The 24,548-nt window shown below is 42.7% G+C and overlaps 1 protein-coding gene and 1 long non-coding RNA gene across 2 annotated transcripts in view; one reads left to right on the top strand and one right to left on the bottom strand.

Moving 5' to 3' along the window:
- pdzd2 (PDZ domain containing 2) overlaps positions 1–22,214 on the bottom strand; it is a 63,438-nt gene extending 41,224 nt beyond the window's left edge. The window contains exons 1-4 of the mRNA XM_068702774.1: positions 22,129–22,214; positions 12,092–12,449; positions 7,426–7,907; positions 524–1,013 (exon numbers count right to left, since the gene is read on the bottom strand). Coding sequence (XP_068558875.1) covers positions 524–1,013; positions 7,426–7,907; positions 12,092–12,211 — 1,092 coding nt within the window. The 5' untranslated portion in view covers positions 12,212–12,449; positions 22,129–22,214. The remainder of the gene's footprint in view (positions 1–523; positions 1,014–7,425; positions 7,908–12,091; positions 12,450–22,128) is intronic.
- LOC137866710 (uncharacterized) lies at positions 5,542–6,499 on the top strand. The gene is made up of 2 exons (XR_011102128.1): positions 5,542–5,614; positions 5,996–6,499. It is a non-coding gene; the product is annotated as an uncharacterized lncRNA (long non-coding RNA).
- Positions 22,215–24,548: the final 2,334 nt, after the last annotated feature.

Raw genomic sequence — 24,548 nt, 5'->3', positions numbered from 1 at the left:
TAGTCGGTGTCCTACTTGCATTTCACTCAATTAGCATGAAAACAAACTTTGTGGGTGTTCTTCTATACTGTGAAATGACAGGCGTATATTAGCATTACAAGGCATTAACGCCAAATACTGTTAAGTAGTGTGAATAACTCCGCTGCATAAAAAATCCCCTTCAAAATAAAAGCACAAGATTTTTTTAAAAACAAAATTTCAGGCAAAGGTCTGGAACCACTGAAAACGGTAACGTCTGATAATTACATTGAATGATTTCCAAATTAAGTTTAGGTTCACATTGCGCTCCAGTCCATGAATATTTGATGATGATGCTGTAAATAGTTCTGACACATGATGGGCCTCAAAAACACTGAGCTGAACAAGGAATGAGCTTCCATTTGAACACATTTTTACTGACCTCATCTTTTATCCTTAAACTTGACAATTTACTATTTGTTTATAGGTTTATGTTCACATGTGTGTGTATATGAGATCCAGGATGAGCCCTCACTTGTCTCCCCGTTGCTGTGCCGTGTCTTACCTGGCCTGAAGGTTCACTGCTGAAAGAATCCATCTTGCATTCCAAGAGCTGACTGTGACACCTGGCGGGCAGGGTGGCGGCGCCTCTGCCGCGTAGACGCTGGGGAGCAGCTCTCACCTGAGGAGAGGCGTCCGGGCTCTCCCCCGGTGGAGTGCGCACGGAGTGGACGCAACCCGGGTCGTCTTTGGGAGGAGGACCGACCCCTGCGTCGGCGGGAACGGAGGAGCCGTTGCATCCGTGGTGAGAGCTCTTGAGTTCGGAGTTGCCGCCGCCCTGGTTGTCCCGGTTGGAGGACGACCGCGATATGACGCCGAACTTGCGCGTGCGTTTGCCGCTCGCCGAACGGTCGGAGGGCTCGGGGGAGGCTCCGATGACAGCGGTACCGACGCTGCCGTTGGCGTTGCAGGGAGGGGGGGGAGCCTTCCGCTTGACTCGCCGCAGCATGATCAGGTAGATACAGCCTCCATTCCAGCACTGGTCAGCCAGGTAACTGTAAAAAAAACAACATTGATGGATAATGCTGTCATTACATCTAATATCATAGAGAAAACAACAACAACTTTAAGTGTCCTCACATTTCCACCAACATCCCGGACAGGTTTTGTATTAAAACTACTACGAGGAAATTCCTGGTTCCAGTTCTACCGTGCCTCCCTTTCCTCCAGCGGGCCTAGCAATACGGCCCGGGTCTCCCACAGCGTGGTGTCGGTGTTGGCTTCCTGCCCGAAGCAGGAGACTCTGCTGCTGCCAGGTGCAGAGCTCTCCTCCTTCCGCCGGAGCTTCAGACTGCCGGTTGAAGGCGGCAGTGAAACCTACTTTGAGTCTGTCCGTGGGGGGCTGGTCACTGCTGGATCTAAACTGCAGGAGTTTCTGGTAAACCTACATGTTTTCGCCTGATTGGACCTTGTGCTACATTTTCTTGCTGATGGTCTTATGTAGGTCATATAAAGGTATCAGTATTACATTGAGACTGTTCCTGACAGTAACTTTTCAGCTCAACCCTGCATGGAGAACATGCATCGGAGAACACTGCGACTTGAGCAATGACGACGAGAGCTCTGGCTTGCACAAGGGAGAAGTTTGCCTTCAGGGCTTTCTGCCCGGGAAACACAAAAATTTAGGCAACAAACCTACTTGTTTAGGTCTAGGAAAAGATCATGGTTTGGGGTCAAAATAAACGCTTCCTGGCAGAAAGCCCTGAAGGCAAACTTCTCCCACGTCTCTTATGACATGAGACATGAGGTGGACTCAGTCTTCGTTCTCGGCTGAGACGCACGGCGTAGCGTTGCGACACGCGTCTTTCGGTTCAATTAAAGGCATGCGTTTGTAAGTATGCTGTTATACTACAGTAGTATTAGTGCAACGGGTCAGAGTCACGGATCGGATCAGCACAAAATAAAAAAAGGGGGCAATATAACTTTTAGATCCCTGATTACGTTGTTTTTGCCGCTGTTACCAATTGCTGATCATTGATGATCCATATTGGCAGATACAGAACCATATTGTTGTTTGATTATAGCAGCTGGTCTACAAGGCTACACACTATTTTTTTTGCCTACCGTCCACAAAAAGCCTTTCAAACACTCTGAAGTCAGTGTAAACCATAACAACTTTTACTTAGTTATAGTCAGCTATAGTTTCTTCCTAAAAACACACAATTTAAATGATAAGATACAAAAGTTTATATTTTGATGGTTTAAAACAGATCATGTCATTAGTAGTTTTAATGATGTACTATAAGCTGCTTAGAGCTAGTGTAAACGGGTTATAGTTCATCTCTAATATCTATTTATGTTGTTGTGAAAGCATCTATTTCAAACAACCATGTGTATGCAAGTTTGTCACCAACACTACATTTTACTTGCCCAACTCTCATTATCTCATTTTAGAGTCTGAACGCATCATAATGTAACTAAACGCAACCTTCCGCCTGTCAATTTCAACACCGATTGGTTGTTTACAATGTAAATATATCAGATCGGTGACTATAAAAGCATAAATGATGTCCTGATCTCATATTTTACTGAATATTGACGGATAACGATCGTCAGTAAAACTTTATTTCACATTGTGATGGTAAACGTTAAACTGTAATTAATCGGCGGTTCACATGCGTGCCGTACCGTGAGGGGGGATCAGTACGGATCACAGATCGACAACGATCCGTTACACCACTATACCGTATTTTTTATTTTTTTATTTGTTATCAAATAAGAAGCATTTTCCAAAAGGTTTGATGTGTTTTATGCATGTTTGTTATCCTGAGGGGTTAAAAGAACAAACAAATGAATAACCGAACATTTAAATCTTTGGGTCCAACCCTTTTAATCACACATTACAGTCAGACCTTCCAGTTACATTCTCTGTTTGAAGCAGGGATGTGCGGTCAGGGGAGGCAGGTGAGGCAGGGCCTCACCTGTTACCATGACAAGTAAAAAACAAATAATGCTAAAATAAAATAAATATTAATATTTCTCTACTGATCTGTGCTATAAATGTAATTTCTGTATGATTCCAATCATTTCAAGCATTTTTATAATCAAAATCGCCAAATTAGCGTATGTCCTGTTCAAACAGAGAGGAGACACGTGAGGTGAGGCAGCGATGAGCTGTGCCTCACCTCAGATTGCGCAATCCCTCACAAACTGGGTTGAGCCTTTTGCTTTCTCATTGTTTGTCACCACCGTAATATTTGTAGACACTTTCATTATATGTCCTTTCTTTCCATAGAATAGGTACTGTATTTCACGTCTGTGTAGAACATATTTAGTGTTGCTGATCTGACAGAAACCGCAGTGAAAAAGCACAGAGGGGAGGCAAACACTACTCTGCCTCAAAGAAGAGGGCGTGCGAGAGCCCATGGGTCGGGTTCATGGTTGTTCTGTCGTTGCTCTTCTTCTACACTTCTCTTCTTCTTCTTATATTTTGCTTTGACCACAAGAATGTAAGATTATATATCAAAGCTTAAAAATGTCTCAAAAAACAAGGAAATATGAACAAATCAACAGCAATTCAACGTCGGACAGGTAAAGTAACCGTTTATGTGTTTGTTGTTCTCTTCATACATCCGTGGTTGTTACACAGATTATCGCGGAATCTCACGATGTTAGCGGGTGGTGCCCGCGAGTGCTCCGCTTCTGAAACGCTCCCGGTGGGGCAGATCGGTGGGGCAGGTCGGTGGGTCAGATCGCAGCGCAGATCGCAGGGCAGATCGCGGCGCACACGCTCCTGGTGTAATCAAATCAACCAGTAGTCAATGTGCAAGCTGCCAATTGAATGCTGATTTAAGCTTCTCTATAGGGTTCATATATTTGTAAATCTGATTTACGTAGTGTCAGTGCCTCATCAGCCACGAACCTCACCGCACGTCACTGGTTTGAAGACACACGCTCTTGACCAGTTGGAGACAAATTTGTACCAAAACACAGACAACGCGAGCAGCTGCTGCTTGTCTGAAGATTCTAGGTTCGGCTCCTGGCTAGCTCGCCACTCATACCAGAGAAGAGGGTCAGAAGTATCCCAGAGTACGTCAGCAAGCTCAAAGATCGCCTCCAGCTAGCCTGTTCTTTGGCTAGAGATGCCCTGACCTCTTCCCAGGCAAGGATGAAGAAGCAAAATGACCGGCGAGCAGTCACACACTTGTTTCAGCCAGGTGACAGAATTTTGATTCTTTTGCCTGGACCTGGTTCTGCACTTTCTACCAAGTTTTCTGGTCCTTATGTTGTAGAGAAGAAGCTAAATGAAACAAATTACGTTATTCAAACTCCGGACCGCAGGCGACGGACCAGAGTGTGTCATGTAAATATGATGAGGCCACTTCCAAAAAGGTCAACAAGAGTCATCCAAAGTCCAGGAGTTAAAGACTGCAGTCTCACCTATGGCAGCCATTTCAAAGGTGAGCTCTCCTGATAATGGTGATGAGGATGGGTTGGTGATGCGTAATGCTACACCACAGGGGGCAAGGCTAAGTAATACTGAGGTATTGTCCCACTTGCCCCACTACTTGTCTCATCTTCCTGATGACCAGAGAGTGGATGTTATGGAACTTATTAATGATTGTTTGTGTCTGTTCAATGACATTCCCTCCCAAACGTCATAACTCACGACGTTGTCTTGACTAACCCTATACTGATCAAGCAGCATGCCTATCGGGTAAATCCAATTAAGAGGGAAGTCATGAAGAAGGAGGTTGAATATCTTCTACAGAATGGATTTGCAGTACCAAGTTCCAGTCCATGGAGTTCTCCCTGTCTCCTGGATACCAGGACTGATGGGAGTCCAAGATTTTGTACTGACTTTCGCAAGGTAAATGCTGTAACTGTTCCTGATGCGCATCCATTACCTCTAATTGATGACTGCATTTATGAGATTGGTCCTGCAACATATGTGAGCAAACTTGAGATGTTGAAAGGGTATTGGCAAGTTCCTTTAACCCCACATGCTTCTGAAGTTTCAGCTTTTGTGACACCTGACCATTTCCTACAATATATCGTCATGCCATTTGGTATGTGTAACGCTCCTGCTACTTTTCAAAGGCTAGTGAATGCAGTACTGGGAGACGTTCCACACTGCAGAGCATATCTTGACGATATTGTAGTCTATTCTGATGACTGGGTTGGTCACATGACTACATTGAGGGAGGTTTTCAAACATCTTTCTACTGTATCCCTAACACTCAATCTTGCCAAATGTGAGTTTGGAAAAGGAACTGTTCTCTATCTTGGTCAGCAGGTTGGTCGAGGACAGGTTCGTCCTGCAGAGGCCAGGATTGCAGCCAATGTGACATTTCCTGCACCAACCACCAGGAGAGAGCTGCGCCGTTTCCTTGGGATGGCAGGATATTATAGACGGTTCTGCAAAAACTTCTCCTCTGTAGCAGCTCCACTGACTGCTTTAACCAGTCCCGCAAAGCCCTTTGTGTGGTCTAGTGAGTGCCAACAGTCTTTTGAAAGTCTTAAGAGTATAATGTGTTGCACTCCTGTCCTGACTGCACCAGATTTCTCCTCGCCTTTCAAACTGGAAGTTGATGCCAGTGCGGTTGGAGCTGGGGCAGTTCTTCTGCAAGAGGATGACCAGGGCATCGATCATCCTGTGAGTTACTTCTCCTGGAAGTTCAACAAGCATCAACTTAGATATTCCACAATAGAGAAGGAAGCTCTAGCAATGTTGTTTGCCCTACAACATTTTTAAGTTTACCTTGGGTAAAGTGTTAAGCCTATTAAAGTTTTCACAGATCATAACCCACTTGTGTTCATCTCCAGGATGTATAACTACAACCAGCGTCTTATGTATTGTTCTCTAATCATTCAAAACTACAATCTAGAAATCATTCATAAAAAGGGGTCTGAAAATGTTCTTGCGGATGCTTTGTCGCATGCGCTGTAGAGTCAAACTATGTTTGAACTTATATGGGCGGGGGTGTTACGTGTTGTTTTCTCCCCTCCTGCCCTTCTTTCTTTTTCTCTCCCTCAGTTCCCTAATTAGGTGTCAATCTGTTGATTGGGTTCCGCCTGTGGGGGCTGGTTGTGCTGCTCACCAACTGCAAGCTGGCCAATCGGCAGAGTGGGAGCCACAGATAAAAGCAGGAAGACTCAGGAGTTGAGGGGTTTGCCACTTCACATTTTCTGTCAATGCTGAGAGTTGTTTTTGTTAGACTTGGTGGTGAGAGGCCACGGACATTAGGTGAGTTTGGGGTACCCTGTACATTGGCAAACATGTTGTTGATTTTCTGTGTCTAGATACATTAGGCTTATTGGTCGGTACCCCGTCTGTGTTTGGTTTTGGTCGAGTACTATTAAATAAGCATAGAGAAGCCATTTTGTTTGTTTGATTTCAGAGGTTAGGTAGTTAGGCCAAGTTTTGTTATATTGTTTTCAATTGTTTGGCACGACCACACCTGTCCCATCCTCTCCCACTCTGTGGTAAGACTCACTCATATTGAACTGTTTGAGAGCAAAATAAATATTGTTTATTGTTCATTGCCTATTTGGGTATCATTTGGGTTGCTTCGTGTTAGTCCCTAACCCTCCGCTGGACCAATGGAAAAGGGACGTAACATAATCACTATCGGACTGTGTCTTGCATTTATGAGCGCAGAGAGATGCCGAAGAGCGGCACCATCGCTAATCAGGACAAACAAAACGCAGCAAGGTCATAGTAGACAGACCTGAGAGGTCTGGCACCACACATAACATACTATCTACAGTATGTATTTGAAGGATATATCAGGATGTCGAACCTGGAGATTGAGACGAAAGACATTGAAATTAAGGAACAACACTGTTCCAGTAAAGCTGGGTGGTCTTTATTCACTGTTTAAACCCTTAAAAAGCATAGGCAGCATGTGTATACATTCAGTATACCTTCAGTAGCTAGCTAGCGTAGCATAGAAGTGCTGACGTATTCTGCTTAAGTTAGCTCTACAGGTCAAACCTCTCGTTTAACCATGACTACCTCCAAATCCACAGCCTAAAAATGAAGAACATATGAAACAATTGTATTAGTGTATGGAGCAGAGCCAGATAGTTGTCGGACCCTGGTCCGAGCTGGACGATGGCACGCTATGGTTGGCCAGTCTGCGTTCGAGGGGCGGGACTTGGCGAAGGGTCACTTACGGCTTCCTCTGAGTTTGGTTGTGCAGACTACCAGGTCCTACTGCAGTTTCAGAGCATGACTCGGTATTGATGTGATCATATATGATGTGATAAAATAAACGTAATATAGATTTGTCATGCAGTAGATATTGTAGTATTTAACATCGAATACATTCCAGGTATTTGGCCATTGTTCTGTAAAAAAAGCTAATTATCAATGAGACAATACATACTGTGGTTGATCGTTGCAATGTCTTTTCCCTTCATGTGATTGGTTCATGGTTTTAGTTTTTATTGAGGCGGTCTTACCTAGCTCCACTGACATCTACTCCCACCATCAGCTGCCCGTTGAGTGACAGCAGTTCGTCTCTCAGTTTGATCCCCCCACAGCGGGCCGCCGGGCTCCTCTTCCTCACCTCCGTCACCCAGATGCAGCCCACGTCGATGATGGGGCCCTGGTCCCTCCTCCTCCTCGGGCCTCCCTTCTTTCTCCCGTCAGGGTCCCCGAAAATGGGGATGTTCCCGAAGCTGAGGCCGAACTCGGCGGCGTCGCCCTCGTCTTTGCTGAGCGACACGCCGTGGACCTCGACGTCCAGCCCCTCCCTGCAGGAGGACGGGCTGCCCGGTGGAGCTGTGTCACCCTCCAGGAAGTTGAACTTGATGTACTCCATCAGCTTCTGAATGGCAGCCAGACACAGGGACACGTCCTCCACATTGACACTGTTGATGATGCTGCTGCTGCTGCACACACTGTCCCCTTCCCCATTCTGGTAAGAGTCCTGATCCACCTGCTGGATGAAGATAAAGAAGAAGTAGAGTAATCCATTAGTAAATGGAGAATGGATGTTAAACTTTTAACAACTTAACTTGTTGAGTTTCCTTTTAGCAAAATGCTCTGAGTTTTCTGAATTGTCCTTCTGTAAACAGATATGTGTTTGGTTCGGACCAGGCAGCAACCTACTGTTCTGAAAAGTGAAGCCAAAGCGGAAGTGTCTTAAAACTTGCATTCTCTCTACTGGCCAGCTCCTGGCCAACTCCTCTGGTTGCAAAAAGAAGTCTCATTATAGAGAATGACTCTACTTCTCACTTAATTTATTACCTCAGTATAAACATTGTAAACATGAGTTTAAGGTCTCAATCTCTAGTTTCAGTCTTCTTCAATACAGCATGATGTTCATTTAGCAAATTAAGATCCCATTTAGACCTGTGATTGACCAGAGCCGTATACGCCGTCTCTCCACACAGTCCAAATATGGTAACTTCTGTTCAAGATGACAACGCCCAAATCGCCGAACTTGAGGCTTCAAAACGTCAGTCCACAAACCAATGGGTGGTGTCATGATGACTATGTCCACTTCTTATACAGCCTTTGGTTCAGACAATGGAGCCTCCATGTTGTTGTATATGTTTTTATTGTTTATAAAAAAAAAAATTACTCACTTTTTCGCCACTAAATATTTGTGTTCCGTGTGAAAGTACTCATGACAAATTGACAAATTAATCGCGCAAAGAAAAAATGCCCCCGCATGTGTAAAGGCCTATACTGCGTAACTTTTGGAATATCATAGTTGGTCATTTCCAGGTTGACACTCAGTGAAAGTGTTCTTTCACACACAACAAACTCTGACAAGACGTTAGAAAAAAATATATTGGAAACAGCTGAGTGAAAGAATAAAAAGCATAAGCTTCAACTTGAAAGATAAGGCTGACGATGTTCTATGTTTTTCTCATCATCAACAAATCCTATGAAAAGACCAAAACCAGCAATGTGTTTTGTCTCTCAACACTTCCTGATTTCCCTACTCTGTCTGCGTCTTTCTGCCTCATGCCCATTGGTTCATACTGGCGATGTGCGTCTTTTAAAAACAACTCACAAATGCATATGATTGGACAAACAACATACATTTTACATACAAGGACATTTTGGACTGAGATAAATTTATTTTAATACAATTGTCGCAATTGGTGGATTTGCTCACCAGGGCAGCGTAAATCTATGCAGCACTTTGGTGAACTCTGACACGCACATTAGCACCGTACCAAGCCATCTAAGTGGTGGTGGGGGGTGGGGGCAGAGAGTCCTGTGGGAGAGGAAGCTATCACATTAGCAGCTTTATATAACCCCGCTCTGCTGGAGCATAACTTGATCTGCAATCGGTCATCAGACAGGAATGGGCGGTACCGATCAATTTGCTTGAACTAACTGTTAACTTTCTTCCCTGTCAGCTATCGAGAGAGCAACAAGCCACCTTGTCACCAAGCTTCTTTTGTGTTCATTTATGATGATTAAACTTCCTGCCCTTCACCATTTATGTGGCGCATACATACAGTTGTGGTCAAAAGTTTACATACACTTGTAAAGAACATAATGTCATGGCTCTCTTGAGTTTCCAGTTGTTTCTACAACTCTGATTTTTCTCTGATAGAGTGATTGGAACAGATACTTCTGTCACAAAAAACATTCATGAAGTTTGGTTCTTTCATGACTTTATTATGGGTTAACAGAAAAAGTGACAAAATCTGCTGGGTCAAAAATATACATACAGCAACATGAATTAGCAATTTTGGTGACTTAGAAAGTTGTGTCAATGAAATGAGCTTCATAGCATGGCCTCTTAACTTCTTGTGAGTGATTATGAGTGACTACAACTAGTGACTTCTCTGAGGCCATTTAAATAGGGCTCATTGGATACAAACGCCCACAAACGCTACAATGGGAAAGTCAAAGGAGCTCAGCATGGATCTGAAAAAGCGAATCATTGACTTGAACAAGTCAGGAAAGTCACTTGGAGCCATTTCAAAGCAGCTGCAGGTCCCAAGAGCAACAGTGCAAACAATTGTTTGTAAGTATAAAGTGCATGGCACTGTTTTGTCACTGCCACGATCAGGAAGAAAACGCAAGCTATCACCTGCTGCTGAGAGAAAATTGGTCAGGAGGGTGAAGAGTCAACCGAGAACCACCAAAAAGCAGATCTGCCAAGAATTAGAAGCTGCTGGAACACAGGTGTCAGTGTCCACAGTCAAGCGTGTTTTGCATCTCCATGGACTGAGAGGCTGCCGTGCAAGAAGGAAGCCCTTGCTCCAAAAGCGGCACCTTAAGGCTTGACTGAAGTTTGCTGCTGATCACATGGACAAAGATAAGACCTTCTGGAGGAAAGTTCTGTGGTCAGACGAAACAAAAATCGAGCTGTTTGGCCACAATGCCCAGCAATATGTTTGGAGGAGAAAAGGTGAGGCCTTTAACCCCAAGAACACCATGCCTACCGTCAAGCACGGTGGTGGTAGTATTATGCTGTGGGGCTGTTTTGCTGCCAATGGAACTGGTGCTTTACAGAGAGTAAATGGGATAATGAAGAAGGAGGATTACCTTCAAATTCTTCAAGATAACCTAAAATCATCAGCCCGAAGGTTGGGTCTTGGGCGCAGTTGGGTGTTCCAACAGGACAATGACCCCAAACACGCATCAAAAGTGGTAATGGAATGGCTAAATCAGGCTAGAATTAGGGTTTTAGAATGGCCTTCCCAAAGTCCTGACTTAAAATCCCATTGAGAACATGTGGACAATGCTGAAGAAACAAGTCCATGTCAGAAAGCCATCAAATTTAACTGAACTGCACCAATTCTGTCAAGAGGAGTGGTCAAAGATTCAACGAGAAGCTTGCCAGAAGCTTGTGGATGGCTACCAAAAGCGCCTAATTGAAGTGAAAATGGCCAAGGGACATGTAACCAAATATTAGCACTGCTGTATGTATATTTTTGACCCAGCAGATTTGATCACTTTTTCTGTTAACCCATAATAAAGTCATGAAAGAACCAAACTTCATGAATGTTTTTTGTGACAAAGAAGTATCTGTTCCAATCACTCTATCAGAGAAAAATCAGAGTTGTAGAAATAACGGGGAAACTCAAGAGAGCCATGACATTATGTTCTTTACAAGTGTATGTAAACTTTTGACCACAACTGTATATATCTATGAATTGAATTAATAGTAAATATATAAGTTGTCATGAAAACTGTTATGCTCATCTGACAGAGATCATAAAATACAGTGGTATAACAACACAATGGACATCTGCAGTCCAGTATGTCAACAAACCACAGGGCAACCTTTGGTTCTGAAAAGTGAAGCCAATGCTGAAGTGTTAAAAAACTTGCATTATCTCTACTGACCAGCAGGGGGTAACTCTTCTGTTTGCAAAAAGAAGTCTGGTTGTATAGAAGTCTATGAGAAAATGACTCTACTTCTCTCTTGATTTATTCCCTCAGTAAACATTGCAAACATGAATTTATGGTCTCAATCTCTAGTTTCAAGTCTTCTTAAATACAGCCTGATGTTCATTTAGTAAATTATGGTCCATTTAGAGTCAAACAGACCATAAGGCAGAGTATGCTTTAGGGCAGGGCTACCTTGTGATTGACAGTAAGCTACCACGTGTTGTCTTAGATCTTGAACCCTTTCACAGTGTGTTTTCAGTTCATGAAAGTTAATTGTAACAATTTGTTCACCTAAAAATGTCTTATTCAGCATTCGGATGTAAATTGGTCCACCCTCTTAGGTAACTATTGGTTGCAAAAAAAACAAGATGACGAAACTCGAACGTCACGGTGACTACATCCACTTCTTATGTACAGTCAAGCCATATTAATAATCACTGATACCAAGTACACACAGAGTGATTATTCATAGGTGCACAAACAAAATGAGAGCAGCCCACAGCCATAATACATAAAAACATTTTGCAACATGTCTACATCATCATGGTACTGCTCTAGGCTACGGTGTCTCATTTTTGTTATTTAACGCCACAGGGAAGACTTCTCATGCTATGACATGTTTGATTTAATGAGATTTGTTGGTTGTGACTGACAGTTCCTTTCTTTATTTAATAGCACATAAAAAGGAACATTAAAAGAAATCTAAATAATAGTAGAATATGCAAGGGGAGGCCAAAAGCCTAAAATGGGACGAAGTACCTTGCAGCCGGAATTGTCTCGATTCAGGTTGTGGTCCTGCTGTGATCTCGCGCTCTGAGCCCCGTGCCAGTTTTCCAGCAGTGGGAGGATGCTGAGGGCGTTGTCCTGAGTGAGGGGCATCCTGGCATCCTGGGCCTGTTGGGGGGGGGGGGTCCCTCACCAGCAGCCACTCTGATGCTTCTGACAGCCGGCGCAGGCATGGGAACCGATGTGGGCCGACAGCCCCAGATCCATCTCTAGAAGAGGGGGGGCTGTTGCAGAGAAACTTAACAAACTCTACTCGGAGATTTCCAGACGAGCCGGGGTGGAAAATGTTGGATTAATGACGGCTGTGGCATCTGCAGCATCAGGCCATTTCCTAAAGAGAACACAACAACATGTCACATTTTTGTAGTAGATAAAAAGGTAAATGAAAAGAAGTGTCACAGAAAGCTTGGCTTCCAGACCAAAGTCTTTCCTTGAGTCATAGCGTGTTATTCTGTTCATGGCATCATTTCCAGCCAGACCAAATGAAACAAACGATAAATGAGCGACTCTTCGATAACACGGAACCTTCCGGGCTCATGTGCACATCACATTTCTTGTTTTTCATTAATACTTTCTACTGTAAAACAACTGGCATGATGGAGATGGACGCCTTGGAAAATCGTAGCTCAGTAAAAATTCTTCCTCTCCCATTGTCCCCATCCAAAACACCAGGGAAACGTAACTGGTTGCTGAAATTGCTTTGTCTGAATAACCATGTTTTTATTAATAATTTTGATTTATTAACGTAAATTCTTTGGCACATTTAGATATAAGAAAATAACTAGCTTCATAAAACCACTGCAGCCCACTAGATGGTGCTCTGGGGCCCGGTGGTTGAGAATAGCTACACTAAGGCATCAATTAGTATGGCACCTTCACATCTGATGCTGTGCAAATGAGGAATTTGTTAAAATGAAAGAATAAAGATGTAGTCAAATCTTGCTTTGGCTCCACATGAAAACATGAGTTGACAAAAAAAATAGAAATACTCTTGATTTTAAAACCAATTCATGATTCAAAATTATAAATGCAAGCCAGAATCTTAACATGGCATATCTTACAATTTATGTTTCATCTTTTAGTGTGTTAAAGGCAACAAAGTGGATGGAAAAACCTGCTGTAGAATGCCACTGAACATCTCTCGCTTTTGGCTCTTTTTTGGCTTAGCTGGCTTTCTCAAAACACATTAACACTGATTATCCTAGATGGGTGTTACCTTTCACCTTATCCAAAGGAGGTCATCACAACCCTTTTTGAGTGCCTGTTCTTTTTAAAAACGATTTATTTATGCTAAATCTAACCATTTCTAGTATTGTGCAACAGGCATAAATACACCAAAACAAACAATTGGCCGGTCTCCCCCCACTTTCTAACAACCAACAACTGCCTGAATGATAAAAAATAAATAAAATCGATCTAAAAACATATGCTTAACTTCTAACGTTACACTTTGACAATGGTTGTAAATGGTCTGAAACACACTATACCGGTAGAGTCCTTTGGGGGCCCCCATTCACACAGTGAAGGGCTCCTCTGTGAAGTGAGGAATCTGGGTTGACCCTTCATCTCCACGCTTAACTACAGACGGAGAGCTGAGTGCAGCCACATCTGTGGCCAATATAGACAGAAACGAAGGCTTCCACCAGACCACACTTTAATGACTATGCAGAGCTCAGGCTTCAAATAAACTGTTGGGCTTTGTGGTCCCATCTGCCTCTACTATTCCTGTACACTCCCAGCTGAAGGCAAACGGGGCCTGCCCAGTTCTGGCCTGAGCTGAACCACGGACTGGAATAGGAGGTGTGGGTTTACAGGGAAGTCGAGGAGGTGAGGGTGTAGTGGGACCTCGGGGAGACGAAACTTTTCAATGTGTGATATTAGGAGGTGAATACGAATATCAGTTATAGTTGCATAATAGATGACTGCGGGGAGGAAAATTTGATTTCTTAAATGGAAGCTCCTCTTGTTTGGTCTGTCACATGGTCTGTTATTGGTTCTTTTTTTCTGTCTGTATATTTGTTTTATGATCTACTTGTACCTCACCCAGGCGGCAATCTACGGTTCTGAAAAATAAAGCCGATGCGGAAGTTTCTTAAATTTGCATTCTCTCTACTGACCATCAGGGGGCGACTCCTCCAGTATTAAAAATAAGTCTGATTGTATAGAAGTCTATGAGAAAATGACTGAGTTAATGGTCTCAATCTCTAGTCTTCTTCAATACAGCATGATGATCATTTAGTAAATTATGGTCCATTTAGAGTCAAATAGACCATAAAGCAGGGTATGCTTTAGGGCGGGCTTACTGTGATTGACAGGTCGCTGAATGTCACTCCTCCGCATTCCAAATATGGTCACGTTCACTGACTGCAAAAAGGTGGCGACACTCAAAGATGACGAGGGCCAAATCGCAGAACTTGTTTCAAAACACCAACTGACTGACCAACTTGTGCGTGCAAACTAAGGCTAAAGGTGTTTACACAACGGGGCCGTTATATTTCCTGCTATTAATTTGCACGTTAATATGTTTTTGCCATGAGTACTCTTAAAACAGATTTGTTTTTCGGAACCAGGACAATTTTTTCGGAGCTTTTGCACCACGAATAAAGGCATAAACCAATCACGTTGCGTGGAACAAAAATATTTAATATGTAAACATATAGTGTTCAACAACATCAACACGGAGGCTTTGTAGTCCGAACCAAGATGCAAACTTTTTTAGTCCTTTTAACCTTAACAAAGACAGACCAGGTCCCCACCTACCGCTCTTACCTTTAACAATAAAAGCCATAAACATACACACTGTGTACCAGAGGGAAAACACTAATTTTAGACTTCAGACTATTCAACAACTTAGCTCAGACAAATTGCCAGAAGGGGTTCTACATGGCTTATACTCGGGCAATACACACTAATTCAAAGCTTAAAAGCTTCATTCATAATGTTGACATTTGTGGAAGCTTGAGGACTATTGCACACAATGATTGTGTAAGTTTTTAAAAAGAATAATTCAAATGTCTCTCTCCCTCTTTCTCAAACACACGCAGTTAAAATTTATTGAAAACTGAAATATCAATCATTTTCAGCAGCAATCTAACAGGACCATGAATTACATTTATACAACCACAATGACACAAAATCAGACGTTATTTTTGTTTTGATACGCTGCAATGCAGTGCTCCATAGAAAAAGCAAGAAAACTAGAGAGATGGAAACTACATTATGCTGTCCATATAAACTGTTCCTTCTTTAGCTTGCTCGGTATCACATGAGCAGAGCCACGCTGCCAAACTAAAACACCTGAGTGAAATGCATCAAATCCACCGAGGCTGCTAATATACAAAAACCCAGAATCGATGGATCAGATCAGTTATCGGATGGCAAAGATGCCAAGCGTAAATGCAACCGAGACACATTAGGGACGGATTGAAATTTGAGTGCACTGCATCAGAGGCCTTCTACTGAAAGATCCTAGATGCAAGACGCATACTTGAGCTCCTCCTGTATGTAACTACAAATTACACTGAATGTAACCACCTTTCTCCCTACAGCAGGAATATTTAGACACATACAGACGACGTAACTTAATGACAGAGCAGTGATAGATACAGTGATGGAACTGGATATTGTCTTAGAATATGGTAATATGGCATAAGTGTTGTCTTTTCCTGGTTTTAAAGGCTGCATTACAGTAAAGTGATGTAACTTTCTGAACCTGCCAGACTTAGTCAATACATCTACATTACTGATGATTATTTATCAAAAAAGACATGGTGTAAATATTTTGTAAAAGCACCAATGGTCAACCCTACAACATTGTTGCTATATCCAGCAATATATCCATTGTTGCTCAGTCGTCCACGCGTTTGTGTTAGCTGATGGACAGTTGATAGCTAGCTAGCAAAACTGTTTCTGTTATAACTAATGGACTGCTAAATTGCAAAAGAGTTAGGGGTTTTCGGCAGCTACCCAAATGCATCAGGTGCATTCTCTGGACTGGAGTAAAGTGGAGACTGGTCTACATGAAGTCTGCGAACACCAAGACGTGGCAATCAGAGTTGCAAAATTGGGGCTAAGTATGAATAAAAGTGTCTTAAATTACATCTGGACTTCTGGATTTGAAATCCCATTGAGTGTGTAAGGGAGGCCTTTTCATAAAGGCTTTCAACTGTAATCTTCAGACAGACCCAGCAGACGGAGAGAGACGGAGGCAGAATCAGTTCAACTGTTGACATGCATCAGCTAAACAACAACAGTATTAACATGACATTTCCAGTAACAACCTAAATCCCTCTAAATGGAGCCCTTCCCCCTCCGCACATAATCCCTGGCCCACTGCCCGACACTTGTAACAGAATCGAAGACGTACAGTCCATATTGATACGGGTTTACAGCAGGACTCATCCACTGTCTCATCTCATCCTCTGGTAATGTTTTCCATCCATCCATCCATTATCTGTGGGGTGCCTGGAGCCAATCCCACTTAACATTGAGAGGCGAGAGGCAGGGTACGCCATAGATAGAGGGGCTGACAAACAGAGATCAATCGCGCTCACATTCACACCTAGGGGTAATTTAGGGTGCTTTCACACCTGTAGTTGGGTTCACTTGGTCTGGACCAGGGGAACAATTATACACTGTTGCAGTTTAGTTAGCTTAGTTTAGCCTCTGATGTGTATATTTATGTTATATGTTGTAACAGCTTTTGACATATTATTCAGGGAACAATATCGTACAACCAACTTCACACTCAACGCTGTGCTTCCTTGGGTTCTCACACACCTGCCATGACATACAGTGGTTGCGTCACACACCCAAGTCGTGGCCACTCACGGTCAGAAACAGCGGTGAAATACACTGGTTCATTGGAAAAACACCAGGGGCAGACTTTACCATTAGGCAAAGCAGGCAAACTGGGCCTGAGGCCCCCAACCAACTAGTTGTAGATTTATTATGATGTTTAGGAATGAAAAGTATTGAAATGATTAGGTTAGGTTAATTGATGATTCACAATTGACAATTGTTTGTCTGTCTCTATGTGTCAGCCCTGCTGTAGTCTGGCGACCTGTCCAGCTGTCCAGGGTTTACCCCACCTTTTTCAAGGTGTGAACACTTCACTATTGGTTGAACAAATGTCTCCACTTTACAGTTTGACAACAAGGATTAGTTCCCTACTTATTGTTCTGTTTCAGGCTGACCTACATGTCTCACCCCTCCCCTCCCCCTCTACCCTGCTCTTACCCAAATCGCCATATGGCCAAGGATTACAAAAAGCCTACAAAGGGGGGGGGCTCCTGGTAGGGTCTCCCTGTGCAAATTTGGCTTTCACCGAAGCAAAAACCCAAGTGTGGGTGGTGTTCGGAAGAACCTATGGAGAAGGACTTTCAGTAGACCACAAGTTCTGGCAAACCGGAAGACAATTCAGGAAGAGAATGCAGGGTTTGGCTCAGGCTGTGTTCAGCAGGGGAGGAGAACTGCTGACCCGGACTGGGGACGATACTTTGAGAAACTTCCGAACCCAACCAACACATACTCTGTTGAGGAGGCCGGGTTTGAAGACTCTGGGGAGGCCTCACCCATATTCCTGACAGAGGGTTAAGATGCTGCTCGGCAGCAAGGCGCCAGGCGTGGATGAGATTCACCATGAGATGCTGAAGGACATTGTTGGACTGTCTTGGCTGACACAACTCTTTAGTGTCTTGTGGAAGTTGGTGACCATGCTTGTGGAATGGTAGGCCTGGGTGGCGATTCCCGTTTTTTAAAAAGAAGGACCAGAGGGGTTTGCTTAAATCACCCGGGTATCACACTTCTCCGCATCCCTGGGAAAGCTTGTGTCAGGGTGCTGGTGAGAAGGCTCCCACCAATTGTCAAACCTCAGATCTTGGAGGAGCACTGGACTCTTTACCCTTGCAGGATTTTTAGAGGGGTCATGGGAGTTTGCCCATCCAGACTACATGTGTTTTGTGGACTTGGACAAGGCTGACAATAGTGTCTCCCAGTGAGTCTTCTGGGTATTACTAAGTATGAGGTACCGGGCCATCTGTTGCCTATATAGCCGGAGTGAGAGCTGTCTGCATTCTCTGCAAAAACTCAAACACGTTTTCAGTTGGTATTGGGTAGGATCCAGTGTTTACCAATAATTACCTAGACTGTGGCGGCCCACCAAAGTATATTTTGTCCTGCCAAAGTTTCGCAATGAACAAAATATTTTTGTACTTCTCAAAAGGTGGGCTGGCTGGACCTCTCCGTGCACAGTTCCTCCGCAGTTACCGGTTCTAGTTTGGCTCAGAAAGTGAAAGTGGCTTGCGGCTCCGGTCATAAGGGTGAAGCTAATTTTAACTACTTTATATACTTAAAAATGACATAAAAAATACATAACCTATTAGTAGATTTATATTTAGCATTAAGAATCAGCAACTTAATGAATTAACAGTATTGTCAAATAAATGTAGTGAAGTTAAAAGTACAATATTTCCCATTGACATGTAGTGGACTTTGTTACATAAAAAGGAGATGCTCAAGTAAAGTATACGTGACTCAAAATTGTAATCAAGTTTAGTACTTGAGTAGCCTAAATGTACTTAGTTACATTCTACAATTGCTAGAACAGAGCACAAAGTTCTTCATAGATCTAGATCCTTTATAATTTTGCTCTCAAAGTGCACATGATTAATGTAATTAAGCTTAAAATGTGCAGAATTTTCTTCTGGGGGAGCATGCCCCAGGACCCATCTGGAGGGTCCCAGGGCCACTCACCATAGTCTCACAAAATCCTGTGGGAAATACTAGGATCTCAAGGCGCAGTTGTGGGGGAGGACACATGGGGGGAGCTCAGGGTAGAGCCGCTGCTCCTTTGTGGCAAAAAGGACTTGCTGGAGAGATTAGGCTCGTTCAAGATGAGCTGTGACTCACCTTGAAAGTGGACAAGTGCAGGCGGAAGCAGCAGGGGGCGTTGAGTTATATCCTGTTCGATCCGATCTGTAGGCTACTTGTAGTTTACAGACCTTGTTCGGATTTATTCATGTGTGTTTGTAAAGATATATTTATGTGGAAACCTGCTTGTATCTGCATTGTATGCTATGCTTTTGTTCTTTATCTGTCTGCATGTGAAACTCGTTGTGTTGTATAAATAAGCTTTATTATTATCAATCACACAAGATATGTTTTAGATTAAACCTTTGTTGCACAAAATGAGACTAATAGCCACCAATCAAGCATTACATTTTACAATTACACAGAAAAATGGGATTTTCTACAAAACGTGACGTCAGAGCAAGTCGGGATCAAGTCGGACACAAATCTAACCAGCATGTATTGTGCCGGTTATTTAGTAAATACTGCAGCTGTCCTTCCAAAGTACGTACTGTTGCATGCAGTATCCCTTTAATTGGGACATACAACTTCACCATAACAATGCACCCTTGCTCATATATCCGCTGCGCAGAGGACTGTGGGTCAGAACGGCCAGATAAGCATGCTGGCTTGCATATTGCAAAAAGTGACCGGATGCAGTCGGACTTCTTGGTATTTCTGGCATACTTTTTCTGAACATCGCTTAACCTGCTGCCACAGTAACCCTGCCCTGGATAAGCAGTGGAAAACAGGAGGATGGACAGTCTGTCCAGCTGATAACCAGGAGATAGATGTGGTTGAAGGTAGTGCTTCCTTTGCAGCCATAACACTTCATATAGAAATGTTTTACATTGCATTAGGTTCAAAATGGCTTATCAGGTGTACAAACACCATTTTAGTGGTATGTGCCCCAGTTTTACCAATAAAACTGTAACACATTTTTAATTATACCATATAGTTGCTGTTTTCTCTTAATTTGTTGGGAAAATTGAGCAGTATTAAAATACTCTCTAGCTATACCTACTCAACACAAAGATTCATATTCTACCAAATCTCAAGTAATTAGGGATTTTTTTTGCAATGAAGTGTGGTAATTCCCAAAACTTGCCATGCAGTGGAAAAAAAAGTGACTGTTTAAGTAACTAAATTGTGGAGTTTTAGCACAGAATAGTTTGGCTATTTAATTCTAAGTAAATGTGAGGAGTTGGTGAGCAGTCAATACATGCCATATGTCCTGCCCTTTACAGTTCACTCTTTCAGTCTGCCTCAAAAACTATTTTTTTCTCTACCGCCTCTGAAATAGAAACCATCACTATTGTCAGAATAAATTCCAAATAATAAATGTAACTTTAGCCATAGGCGCATCAGGATCTGTCCGAATCAGCTCAGCAGGAGACGGTTGTTGATCAATCACAGCTTACTTTCACTTTATGGGATCACTCAAAGCAACACATTTTAATGTCTGGGACTAATAAGAAAACACTCTGAATTTGTACTTGTTGGGAAAAGGTAACAGCTCAAATCAATTTAAATCAGGTGAATGAGGAAAAACTCACCATGAAAGCAGAAAAAAAGCAATTAGCGCTGCAGGTCAAACAAGCTGAGGTCAATCTGGCGAGTTTCACCTGAGAGAGTCCGCGTCAAGGTGAAGTTAGTTTAATTTACCGTTAATCAGCATTTTCCTTCCTTTTCTTTCAAAAGGTGATAATGTTGTTATAAAACCATGTACAATAGGACCGGTTTGTTCGGGGGTGAAACTGATTCAGGGCTCTGCGGCTGGAGAGGGGAACTGGAACATGCCAGGGATTAGAGACATTTATTGTTTCAGGCTGTGGTGAGCTGCTGTCAGCAGTTTATGTGAGCGGTGTGCAGAGGGAGCAGAGCAGGCGGATTCAGGTCTTGAACTGGGGTGGAGGATTTTCACCTCGCTATGTTCCTGTAAATATCCCCAATGAATGTGTGCATCTTGCAAACACCACCTGCCTCTCTCTCTGTGTGTGTGTGTGTGTGTGTGTGTGTGTGTGTGTGTGTGTCATGCAAATATTTCAAAACTAGCATCTCCAGGTGTTTCCCTTATTTTACTCCAGGCTCTTGTTTTGCTCCTGACCTTTTCATCTGGAGTTGAAACAAGTTGAATCAAGCTGAAATTGAAACCGTTTCACCTTCAGCCACCCATTTGTGTTATAGTGCCAGTGAATAAGTATGCTACATTCAGGAAGGCTACAGAATCTCTGGGGAAATGATTACAGAATGTTGAGGCCCGAGTCAGAAATGCAGGTCCCTGGGCAGGCTGTGTATTGGCATGAATTTGCCGATGTGATGCATATCGTGATATGGGGGTTACGATTCAATATGTTGTGATATAATATAAATAGCTCCTGGTAGGGTCTCCCAGGGCTGATGAAGCAAAAACCCGGGTGTGTGTGGTGTTCGGCAAGCGACTTTACTGATAACACAAAGGAACGCAAACTACCTCATACAAATTGGGGTTGTAACATACTTGTCTTAACGTACTCTTCATTTGATTGTTTGTAAATTTTCATATTTTCTATTTTTAAGTTATGTTTATTGTCACGCACCAATCACCGAGCCAAATTCCTTGTATGTGTAATATACTTGGCAATGTGTATTGGCAAGAATCTGGAGATACGATAAGCATTGTGATAGAGCGGGTTAGGGTTACATTGTGATACTGTAAGCAAGGCGAAATACTACTATTTTTCAAAATCTGATTTTAGGAAACTGTACCAGTATGAAGAAGACACCTCTGTAAGCATAAAATCTAAGTTAACAGTGGCATCTTCATTTACTTTTAAACCCGGTAGTGTAGAATTGATACACTATCACAAAAGATAATAACAGGATGCTCATGTGTATTGATATGTTAATATACTTGTACAGATGAAAAAAACAATGTCATGGAGTATGCATATCTGCTTACAAGTTCATGTTTATGACAAACAGATAATCTGCTCAGACATGACAGCCCCTAAAGCCCCGTGTACTTGTAGGAACTTGCATTCTGTCAGTAAGCTAGAAGCAGCCAGTGTCCCTCCCTCTCAAGCCCTACTGGGCCTATCTGAACAAATGCCTCCTCCTCCAAGTTACGCCATTGATTTATAGGAAATGTTCACTTTTGTCTGTCTTAAAATAACACTCACCGGTTTCGTTTGCTGCCATCATTCCTCCATTTCATACAGGTCGCTCGCAATTTCAGCGTTAGTAACGTAATCCTTGTTTGTTGCAAAGGCAACAACCATAACTCCTCCACTGGACGCATATTAGGAAGGGTTATCCTAAGGAACAGGAAGAATGACTAACAGCAAGCAAAACCAGTTTCAATGTTTGTACGGACACCTGACTGTTGGTTTTAAATGGACATGAAAAATAATGAATCAATCCTTTAAGTCCCACATTTAGCCCCGCCCTCGTCATTCAGGGCCAGCCCGGTCCTGGCAGCTAAAACCTGTCAGCAGAACCCAACATGTAGCTAACGTTTTAATATCATAACTCTTCTCCCTCGCTTTCCATTTCTGTCTGTCTGTCTCTCTCAAACACACACACACACACACACACACACACACACACACACACACACACACACACACACACACACACACACACACCCTAAGGGTACAAACTCTAAGGGTAACCCAGCTAAAGCCTGAAGTGAAAACACATTCAGTGACTGTGGAACACTGATGCCAAAATGTAACTAAAAGAAAGCAAACACATTTTTTACCATCTAATAATCATTATTGTGTGTTTTTCAAGATCATTCTGGAGCTGCCTCAGATACATCGTTATTGGCGAGTAGATGCACCGACCTGATATCATGTTATCATATCATTTACAGCTCATTTACGCTACACAGGAACCATAACAACATGTGTCCCTCGCTACCTGATCCGTTCATCCTGCCCACTCTGTACTCCACATGTGCAACGCAAAGATGAGAGAGAAGCATAGACTGTATATAAGAAGTGGTGGTGACATCACCCATTGGTTTGTGGACTGTCAATTTGAAGCCACGAGTTCGGCGATCTCGCTATCGCCATCTTGGATTACGGTTGTCGCCATGTTATTTTTTTCTGAAACCAATGAATGGAAGTAACCATATTTGGAATACTGAGTGGTGACATAATGACGGCGTATACGGCTCTGGTACTGGCAGAGAGCTGTCAATCACATTAAGCCAACCCTAAAGCATACTCTGCTTTATGGTCTATTTGACTCTAAATGGACCATAATTTACTAAATGAACATCATGCTGTATTGAAGAAGACTTGGAACTACAGATTGAGACCATACACTCATGTTTACAAGAGAGAGTGCAAGTTTCTGCAAGTCTATGTTGAGAGTTCCACATGCGCAGTACCGACCAGACAGGTGCTAGCGGAGAATGTAGCACCCATTAAAAAAGCATATATATATATATTTTTAGTTTTTTTCAATCGCAATGGTATTGGATCAGTACTCTGTATCTGTCGATACGAGAGTTCAGGTATCATAGTCGGTATCCGGAATGGAAAAAATGGTATCTGAAGGTGCATTGCTGTGATTTAACTGCAATAAACGGATAAAAGGGGATGCCAAAAAAACTACGTAATTATTGTTTGTACCATATGGTTTACACACATATATTTATACACATAGTATCATCCAATCTCTACTAATATGAGGTATCATAGAGCTCTGGGTGAACACCTACGGCTACAGTATTTTTTCCTGATTTAACAATGGCAGGAAATCAGTGTTGACAGGAGGAGCATCTCAACGCTGATCATTTTTTTGCCGGAGCTGAAAAATTTTAACTCGCACCATCGCGAATACGCGTCAAACAAGTCTCATAGCGTCTGTGCATAGACTTTACAAGCATTTGCGCCGCGTTTGATGTGAACACGGCATGAGAACAATACAATTATCATACTATTATAATACTTTTTCCCTGGAAGTAGACTGGTGCCACCGCGTTCCTTTTAATCTACAGTGTTAAATCAGTCTGCAAAATACATACATTTATTTTTTTAATATCCTAGTGAAGCCCATGATTCACCCAGAATGCTGACAGAGACGTGAGAGACACGCTCATTCTACAGACGTGTGGCATACTGCATATCCAGAACTTCTGTTGAACTACATTCGGCCTGGTTCTTGAAGGTGGCAGGCTGGGAATGATCAGCACAGCCTGGATGGCAGCCTCTGGATGTAAAAGCGATTTCACATTATTTCATAGTGAAGTCATGGTGAAGCCGCAGCCAAAAGAGCTCCAGGAAAACACTGAATGGAGTCGCAGAGAACGGAGATTTCCTCGGCTGCAGGAATGCAGCAGTTACACCGATCTAAGAGCAAGTCGCCTCCCTAATCTGGATCATGACAGAAAACAAACGGTGTCGAGGAGGGAGAAACAAATAAATACTTATAGATATCCCCAGGAAACTTCTTCAGTTGATTGCTTACATGAAGAAAATACTTTTTGCATTACAAGTTTCTAAAAAAGTACATTTAAATATGCAATTTAGGCAAATATGTGTAATCTGAACATTGGCTAAAGCTAGGTTCAAAATCCTTGTTTAATTTT

This window comes from Cebidichthys violaceus, unplaced genomic scaffold (assembly GCF_023349555.1).
Source record: "Cebidichthys violaceus isolate CVI_PGR_0920_01 unplaced genomic scaffold, fCebVio1.0.p SCAF_89, whole genome shotgun sequence".
NCBI classification, from domain to species: domain Eukaryota; kingdom Metazoa; phylum Chordata; class Actinopteri; order Perciformes; family Stichaeidae; genus Cebidichthys; species Cebidichthys violaceus.
The sequence above is the reverse complement of the archived record's forward strand: the minus strand, read 5'-3'. Positions and strand labels throughout refer to the sequence as shown.